Below are 9,544 nucleotides of genomic sequence, written 5' to 3' on the forward strand. Positions count from 1 at the left end.
GCTGATAGTTGAAGAACGTCGAAGCTCAAACCTACCGACGTGTGAAGTTATAAGTTGAGGTCAGGTGTTGAAGTGAACGAGGAGGTTCTCCGTCCGCGGCCGACAGTTGATTGAACAGCTTGAGTTCAAGTAGTTGCACCATGCAAAAACGCTCGCTTTCGCTGATGCCTTCAGGGACACCTCGAGAGAGTCTGTGTTGCAGATATACCGCGGCGTCCTCGTGAATATTTGACAGCGTTTATGTTGCGTTTTGTTGACATGCTGTAGGAGTGTATCCTTTTAGGAAAAACTGAACGCTGTAGTTCTTCTGTTGCGTGTATTATTATATAATTTTAATGGGAGTGTTTTCTTGGCATATTTTTTGCGGTCCCTAAACGCGCCTCCATTCATCCAGTGATACAGTGGACCCCCGTATACTCGCTGTTCGGCATCTGAGGATTCACCTATGTTTTTGTTTTTTTGTTTGTTTTTTAAAATATATATTTATTTTAACATTTGGTTTGTTTGCCTTTCAACCCCTGTTTTTGTGAAAGACGCTTACTGGCGGTTATATTTTGAGTTGAAGGCGTCTATAATGATCATCAATTATATACGTAGTTCCCCCGCGAATAGCGAGGGTATACACAATTCAGTTCAATTTTATTTATAAATCACTTTAAAACAACCATCGCTGCATTTCATAAGTAGTTATTACGTAAATTGAATTAAAATTAAATATCAATAAATATACTAAGATATTTCCTCTTACATCAGAAGATGGTGGTTCTGCAAAGGTTAAACATTCTACGCTGCTGTTTTGAAAACGCTGTATAAATAAAGATGAAATTAAGTCAAATACTTTACATTTGCGATCTTGAAACAGATCCTAAAACATCCGACTGTACTTGAATGCAGCATTTCCATAGTTACCGAGCTGGGGACAGAAAGACAATAAGCGAGTCTGCTTTGCGTCTGAATGTGTGCGCGTGTCTGTGTGTCACCCGTGTGGGATGTCTTGCAAATGCAATTTACAGCTCACATTTGCCAGATTTGATGCAGTCCTGTATATTAGGTGGCAATTAAATTACACATTACTGTTTACTGACCTTGTCACTTGTGTGTTTTGTTACTATCACTCTAACGGCATGTGTGCATGTCGCTTTGATGACTAAAATGCATTTGTATGATATTTTTTTTTCCCCCTGAACTGATTGCCCATATGTTGCTTTATGAGAGTCCTTTCAACTTCACGTCCAATAAAGGCGCCTAATTCAACTTGGAAAAGTGAGGGATTCTTTGCCCTCCCCTTCGCATTGATGGGAAGCATGATGCCATCCTGTAGGAATGTGTAATCCCCCCCCCCCCTTTAAAAAAAAATATCCTCCAACATTCCTCCCACCGAGTGTGCATAAATTCTTTGGGATTCCCCCACTTTTTGGACCAAACAGGCAGATATTTTTTCTCTTTATGTCTTCTTTACTATACGCCAAAAATTAGCTCACTGACTTTAATGATTGTATTTAAAAAAAAAAAAAAAGCTGGAAAGGAAAATTAGCCCTTTAGAAAAATATTGAAAATCGATGGCTTTCATAAAACTGGCTAGTGTTTAAGTCTAAAGATGTAATTTTATCATTTGTACATTAATAAATAAAATTAAAAAACTTATGTTAGTAGACAGGCAGGTGATGCTGCTTGTTAGCACAGATTTGTGGATTCCGCCCTCTAGTGTCAGAAATAGTTCATTACATTCAGGTGGTTCACATGTTTTTTTTTTTAAACAATCCTTACGATAAAAAGCAAATTAGATCTAAGACTTCTTTTATTTTTTTAAGATAATCAGCTAAATCCCGTCACTTTAAGAGATCGAGTGTTCTATTTATCCGAACCTAAATATTTAATAAAATCAGTTTAATCAGAGATGAAAAGTGTTTTTCCAACACTGCATGAATGTACTGTACAATGTGCACACGCACGCGCACAATGACAACAATCCATCCCTGCGGGGTATTGGCCTCTCTCACCTGACTCGGTGGTTTATTTTTATTTGATTTTTACCCCTTGTGATCATTTGGAGGGTTCAGTGTTTGGGAAAACGTTTTTTTTTTTTTTAACAGGAGAGACTGTAAAACTAAACCAGTCACACATCAGGTATAAATTAATGAAGTCATCGATTGGGATTTTATTACTGAGCCATGTCGGACTTAATAGAATCCATATGAATGTAGAAATGTACAGAATGTCATCAAAAGCTCTGAAACAAAAGGTAATCGTTTACTTATAATTGGATCAAGTCAGCAGAAGTACTACAAAATAATTCACGTAGAAAAAAAATTATATTATCCATAGGGCGACTTTTTTTTTTTTATTGTACATATTTTGTTTAAAACAAACACTTTCATTTCAGCATCAGCTATAATTTACATTGAACTGCGTATAAATAAATCCAATGTTGTGAACCCATGTCACGTTTCCTCTAAAGGGGCTTTTCTCAAGTTTGCATGACGTCCCTTGTTTTACAAGGACGTCGAAATATTCATGTTGGATTAGTACATTCACTTTTGACTTCTTGAGGAAGAGAACACACAGCAAGAGTACAGTACATAATTGTCATTTAAGTGACATACAGTATGTGACTCACCATGAATAGGAAGGAGAATGTCTGAAGATGCGGATTTCACATCCAAATGTTCATTTTTACTATAGCAAGGTAGTGCATTGAGATACGAGCCGTCGTTTGCTTCACAGCGAGTGACCAATTCTTCTTTGGGAAAGAAGAAAAAAAAGAAAAAGAAAAGACTTCCTGATGTTCAATGCCACGCCCAGTTCAAATTTATTGTCAAACTAAAACATTTAATAAATAGAATTACCATTACACGTTGTTTTTTAACCAAAACTACTTTGCCTTGCTAAAGTCCGCTAGCTTAATGCTAACGCACGAGGCTAAGTCCGCTAGCTTAATGCTAACGCACGATGAAATGAAAAAAGTCCGCTAGCTTAATGCTAACACACAATGCTAAACACCTAGACAGGCTAGCGGCAAAATAAAAATTAAACTTGTATCTCAAGGCACCACTTTTATCTATTAAAGCATTTCATTCGACAACATTTCTTCCAAAGATGTTTTGCAAACGTTCAGTGAGCAAATAGACTAAAGTATTGGTGCAACCTCTTAACTAATCAGTGTTTGGGCTAAACCCCTTGCTAAGATCATGTGTCCCAATACTTTTTACCTAAAGCTGCCTCTTTCAGACAAGGCACATGTTGAGTTCAAATAATTATTTTTTAATTTACAGTATATTCTTTTTCACATTAAATCATCTTTGGGTAGAGGAAATCCATTCTAAGTGATCCCTGAGAGAATCCTACTTCATTTAAAACAAGAAATGTAATAAACAGAAAACTTCATACTAGCTGAAAAAAAAATATATATGTTAAAGGTATCGAGATGGGTGTAAAATTGTGAATGGGTGGAATTGATTGAGACATAATGGCGTGCCACTTAAAAACTCAACACCGTCACCCATCCTTCGTTTAAGTGCTAAAACTGCTGGTGTGCATCAACAACATGCTGGGTTAAGTCAACGCTCAGCATCAAGACAGTCTTTTTAAGACATATTTTATCATCTATTAGTTTTTTGGACACAGTGGAATGGTCCTAATGCTGGCTTTGGTTACTTCATTTAGGCTCGCATTGAGAAAAAAAAAAAGGGGGGGGGGATGACGAGCTAAGGCTGTCCTTAAGTGATGCTCACACTTCCACCACAATTTCTGTATTGCACTTAAGAACAGAGACAAAACAGGAAGTGTAATGCAAATTTAGCCAGCGTTGGCCGTCTTCTTCACTAGTGCACGACAGTAAAAAAAAATAATTCAGAAATGTCAAGAAAATGTAATCCCTTTTGACTTCCAGGGTGTTGTAATTTCAAAAAACATTCGTTACGGGCTCGTAACTGTTGCCTCCATAAAGCTGGACAATGTTTTAAATGGCATTTAATTGAACCATTGTGTCATAAAACTAAAAGTAAAATTGACCTTTTGACGACGCCTAAGACATAATGGCGCGTAAACCGGAAGGTGTTTTTTTTTTCACGGTGACCTAATAAATTTATGGTGAATTGAATTGATTGTTTTTAAATTAAAGTCATTGAGTTGTTCCGAGCAGTTAGAACCTTCCCTGTGCGTGCGGCGGTAAGTTCCATTTCTGGTTTTTCACTGCAAACCCCCTCGCAGGTTCGATGTTCATAACGAGTACAGAAGAAATCAATAACAGTTAAACTGCAAACAACCAATAACTAGCGACGATAGCTCGCGACTTGCTTTCAGCTCTTGCGCGAGTTGCTGTACCACTTCCTCAACGCGACGCCGCTGGTGCTCAGCACGATGAACAGCGCCCCCCCGAGGCTCCACCAGCTGGGCGCTTGGCCCAAGAAAACAAACTGGAAGAAGAAGGCCAGCACCACGTCCACCGTCCTGGTCAGGGCCACGGGGCCGGCCTTCTCCAGCTGCAGGGCTTTGGTCAGGAAGGTTTGGCCGGCGATGCCCAGGACGGCGATCAGCATCAGCATCCAGCGGTCTTGGCCGCACGAGGGGATTGTCCATTCGCCGAGCACGCTGACGGTGATGACGCACTCGAGGAAGCCGATGACGGCGTAATACCACACCGAGAGGTAGTAGTGGACGCTCTTTCCGAGCTTGCGCAGGACAACCATGGTGCATGCGGCCCCGATCGCTCCTATGGGAAAGTACAAAAGAAATGTAGAGCTGAACGATTTTCAACAATCAAATGGTCATTATTTTTACTAATTGTTGCGATAGTGATCCAAGCAATTCTTTTTTCAAGGTCCTCTTCCCTTGCATTTTTTTTTTTGAACAAACACAAGCGATAATATTTACTATATTACTAATAATTTAATTTAATGCAAACTAAATTATAGTAATATTTTTAATTCAAAATAAAATCCAAATGATTTTTTTTAATAACAACATTTTTAACTTAAATTCAAAGTGAACTGACTTAAATTGTTACTAATATTATTAACAATAATATTCAATGCAAAATAAAGTCTAAATTAAATTGCGATAACATTTCAAATTAAAAATAAATTCTATCTTAAGTTTTGCATTTTAATAATAGATTTTTTTCACGTAAATAAAAAAAAAAGACTTAAATTAACATTTTTAAAATTGTAATTAATAGCATGACTTCACTAGTTAACTCTCGATTAATCACAAATTTTATATCTGTTCTAAATGTACAATAAAAAAATTATAGGTTTTCATACTTTTGTTAACAAAAGTGGAAACAATTTTAAACTAATAGAAATAGTTCAAATAAATTTTTGACATTTATAGCCGTCAATGGCAATGAATGAATAAAAAATAAATAAAAAACATAAAAAATTTGGGGCGTCAGGCGATTAAAATTTGTAATTGTTATTAATCGTATGACTTCACTAATTAACTCACGATTAATCACAAATTTGATATCGGTTCTAAATGTACAATAAAAAAAATTGGGTTTTCATACTCTTGTTAACAAAAGTGGGAAAAAATGTTAAAGTAATAGAAATAGTTCAAATGAATTTTTGACGTCTATAGCCGTCAATGGCAGTGAATGAATAAAAAAAAAGAAAACATTATTAAAAATTTGAGCATCAGGCGATTAAAATTTGTGAGCTTAGTTGAGATCGAAATAAAAATCGATCAGCTGGACACCAGATTCTGTCATGCTCCTTATGCACTTAAAAAGTCACGTGACATGTATTAATATAAACTGTTATCCGTTAAAATCACCTGCAAACGCAGCGATGGTCCCCTTGATGTGTTTTGTGTAGTTTCCCTCGATGCCCTGGATATGTTCCCCGAAGAGAAACGGCGGCCGGGCGATGAGGACGACCCCGCTCAAGGTGAAGACGGTGAAGACGCAGTCCCAGATTGTACACTTCTCCTTCAAGAACACCCAGGCCAGCAGCGAGGTGAAGACCGGATTACTGTTCAAAAACACAAAAAAACATGTTCACGTAATCGGCCAAATTTAGCGTGTCCAGTGTTTCATCTCACCTGAACATGATGACGGTGGCGTCAGCCAGCGGCATCTGCTGCACAGCGTAGAAGAGCAGGATCATGGCGTTGGAGCCCAGGAAGCCCCGCAGCATCAGATACAGACGTTTATTCCGGGGACCCAGGAAGCCTATCCTGCGGGAGCACAGATATGAGGGTGACGGATGAATGGAAAACAAAATGGATGGCGGTGGGGTGGCAGGACGGATGGCTGGCCAGACTGTGACAGTGAAGGTCGTAAATTACGTTTTGGCCGAGGGAGATGACACAAGGATGGATGCATGGGCTGAAATGTGGTCCAGATGTAATTTTGTTGGGGGAGAAAAAGAAAAAAAAACATAGATGGAAGAACACGCTGGTGAGTCTTCATCTATTTTAAATCTTTGTAAAAAAAATGTCAGGAAGCGTAAATCAGTTACAATTATGATTATTTAAAAGTAATTTTAAAAAACATCACTTTTTTATCTGCTTACTGTAGTGATGTTCCTCTTCATGTTGGTAACATGAAGAGGAATAATCTATTCACATTAAATTTTCCTTTTCAATAATATATTGAAAATCAATTCAATACAATTAGGGCTGTGCAATTAATCGAAATACTATTACAGTTTCAATTATTACCCTCCACAATTACAAAAGTGGCATAATCGTAAACAAAAATAAAATATTAATACTAATTTTGAATTAATTAAATGTATATATTCTCACCTTTTTTTTATTTTAAAATGACTTATTTAATATATATTGTTTGGTCAAAAAGGAACTTCAACTTATATATAATTATAGTGTTTCAAATAATGTTATTTTTCTTGATATTTTTTTAAATGTTTAAACATTTTCTTGTTTCTTGTACCAAAAAAATGATCGTGATTCAATTATTACCAAAATGATCGTGATTATTAATTTTTCCATAATCGATTAAATATTGTGAGATAAGTCCACTATTTTTTATTAAATGTCAAAAATAAATAAACATTTAAAAATGCATTAAATGTTTTATATTATAGCACAAATATAAATGTTGGGGGGGATAGAGTATCATGTATATGTATCGCCTCATATACACAGAAATGTCATTCTATATTCCCCCATCTCGCAGATGACTAACACTTTCATCTCACAATGGTGATTCAAGGTTCTTTTCATTCCAATCACGCTTACTTGTGGTAAATAAGCAAAGGTGCGATGAAAAGCATCTGGAAGAAGCAGCGAATGCCGCTGATCTCGATAGCGTGCACTCCCTGGATGGTCTTCACCATGAGGGCGATGATGGAAAAGAAGACTGAGGAGAGGAAGGCATAGAACAAACCAAGACCGGGACATTTCTTTGGTTTCCCTGCGGAAGGAAAACAATGAAAAGGTAGAGTAAATATTACAGAACAAAATGTTTCAAGGGTACGCTAGCAAGTTTGAAAAACAACCTTGCCGCTGGTGCACTGCACATACGGACTGTCAAGATTATATTTCCACTGTCTTTGTGTTCTCACACAGTGTGAAGTCTATTTTCAATCCCGTATATCAAATAACTTATTCTAACCTTTATTCAAGAAAAGGCCCGATTGTTCAGGTAAGTCAAAGTGGTCGGAATTACAAGGTACAATGCCATTAGTAGTATCCAATTTCCTTGAACGGTTCCAAAAAGAACTTCAATACTTTCTTATTCATTGCCAACGTTATTGTCACTTTCTAAGCTTTCACATTTTCCCAGCTTGAAACTAAGAACGCCCGTCACTTTTTTTTTTAGCGCTTGTCCTCAAGTCACAGGTGAGCCGACTAGAGTTGATTGAAGAGGCCTGGCATTTATGAACAAATTACCATCAAATGCATACTAACGTGAATGTTTTTAGAAAATAGGAGGAATATAAGAGCACCAGGAGAAACCCCAAGCAAGCATGGAAACTTCACAAAAAGGCCAGAGCTAAAATTCAAACCCAATAATAATAATTATTATTTTTAGACAGCCAATGGAACTGAATTGTATCACTGGTGTCTATATTCAGGCTTTTTTAAGCAACCTAAAAACATTTCACAATGTATATAGGTTACAAATAAGTCTTATCAATGTAATAAAAATGTTTTTGATTAAATTATGCAAAAAGGTCAGCTAGCCTAACTAGCCAAAATGATGACGTAACGACGTATACATTCATTCGTAGACGATGTTGAGCAGATTAATATTTGTTCCTTCAAGTATTAGCCTCGTAAAGTCATCACTGGCTGTGAGGTTCACTATTATGTTCCAAAACATTTCAATTCATGCGAGAATACGTGACGCCAAACGACTGTACATTTCCTATACTGTACAGCGGTGGTTAGCTAACAGCCGTTACGTGACATTAGCACCGTTATCGTTTATGCGTGACGTCACGCAATAGTAAATCAATGCATGTTTTACGGGAAGCCATTTATCCAGTATCATAACGGTTACTTAACGTTCCAAATAGAAAGCGGTTAGAGTGGGCACACGCGGATTGGAATTGGAAATCATGTCAACCTTGGCTCGCGCTCTGGCCGGCGGATGCTGCCTTCCTGCTGACGCACGACGCCGGCGGGCATAACGTTTCCAACTCGCCGCCCTCCGGCAACTTCGAGGCGGTCGTCTCCTCCTCCTCAGCAGCATCCCCGTCGTGGTCCTGCCACAGGCGCAAGCTAGTCCTCTCCTTTGACGGCTCGTGGTCGCCGCACCAGCGGTCGTCGTCGCTGCCGCTGTTTTCGCCATGACTGGCAACTTTGTGGAACACGACCGTGACGTGTTCTGGCGCGGCTAAAGCGCTCTCCGGTGGGCAGTGGTCGCGGTCAGCCATGGTAAGATGTGAGGACCGGGCGGCAGCATGCCTCGACACGGCGACTGCCCGGCTCTTGGTTCCCCAGAAGTGACTGGAAAGGCTAAGTTAATAACTAACCTTGGTTTGGCCCGGACGCCAACTCGCTTGCAGTGATTACTTTAGCCACAGGGGGCAGAAGAACTGAAGCCTCCCGTGCCCCCACCTTGATGGACAACCAAAACATTAAACGTTCACGCCCACTGTTTGCACCTATCAGCTGACGTGTATTACGTTATTAAGACCCGTCAAGCGACCAAATAAACGTTGTTGTTTTTTTTGTCACAGTTGACACTTGTATCCCTTGAATCACAGGTGACAAATATAGTCACACTTTTGTACTAAATCCTGACATGCTATTCATTTTGGTAGACGCAGTCAGGTCACATATCCCTGGAACGGTTACATTCACAGTCACCTGAAAAAAAGCTCATTCAATTTCAGTTGTTTTTGGTCATCAAATGTCAAAGTGGGTCAAAGTTAACCCAAACAGTATACATCTGTACCCAAGTACAACATTAGAAATGACCTTAAACTCAAAAAATAATTTTCTTGCTTTGCTTACATTGGATCAAAAAAGCTGACAACACTGAACGGACTAACAAAAAAAATGCTCAATTAGTCATGATAACAACAGAAAAGATAACGCCTTACCTTCGAGCCATTCTTTGTGCCACACCCTC

General features: G+C 38.4%; 2 protein-coding genes across 6 annotated transcripts in view; both read right to left on the minus strand.

Moving 5' to 3' along the window:
* plce1 (phospholipase C, epsilon 1) overlaps positions 1-147 on the minus strand; it is a 55,921-nt gene extending 55,774 nt beyond the window's left edge. For all 4 annotated transcript variants that reach the window (XM_086064657.1, XM_086064655.1, XM_086064656.1 and 1 more), the window contains exon 1: positions 36-147. The gene's annotated coding sequence lies outside the window, so the exon portion shown is untranslated. The remainder of the gene's footprint in view (positions 1-35) is intronic.
* Positions 148-2,171: 2,024 nt separating this feature from the next.
* slc35g1 (solute carrier family 35 member G1) lies at positions 2,172-9,538 on the minus strand. 2 transcript variants are annotated; one of them, XM_086065315.1, is made up of 6 exons: positions 9,516-9,538; positions 8,534-9,027; positions 7,201-7,375; positions 6,040-6,174; positions 5,773-5,969; positions 2,172-4,711 (listed from the first exon to the last, which is right to left on the minus strand). In XM_086065315.1, the coding sequence occupies exons 2-6, from the start codon at positions 8,841-8,843 to the stop codon at positions 4,299-4,301; spliced, it is 1,230 nt and encodes a 409-aa protein (XP_085921441.1). In that variant the 5' UTR covers positions 8,844-9,027; positions 9,516-9,538; the 3' UTR covers positions 2,172-4,298. The 2 variants fall into 2 exon arrangements, with proteins under 2 accessions (XP_085921441.1, XP_085921442.1); XM_086065316.1 differs by lacking the exon at positions 9,516-9,538 and having other exon boundaries at positions 8,534-9,092.
* Between the last annotated feature and the right edge of the window lie 6 nt (positions 9,539-9,544).

The sequence above is a fragment of the Leptonotus elevatus genome, chromosome 20, assembly GCF_054856555.1.
Source record: "Leptonotus elevatus isolate MCC_2025b chromosome 20, RoL_Lele_1.0, whole genome shotgun sequence".
Classification (NCBI taxonomy): Eukaryota; Metazoa; Chordata; class Actinopteri; order Syngnathiformes; family Syngnathidae; genus Leptonotus; species Leptonotus elevatus.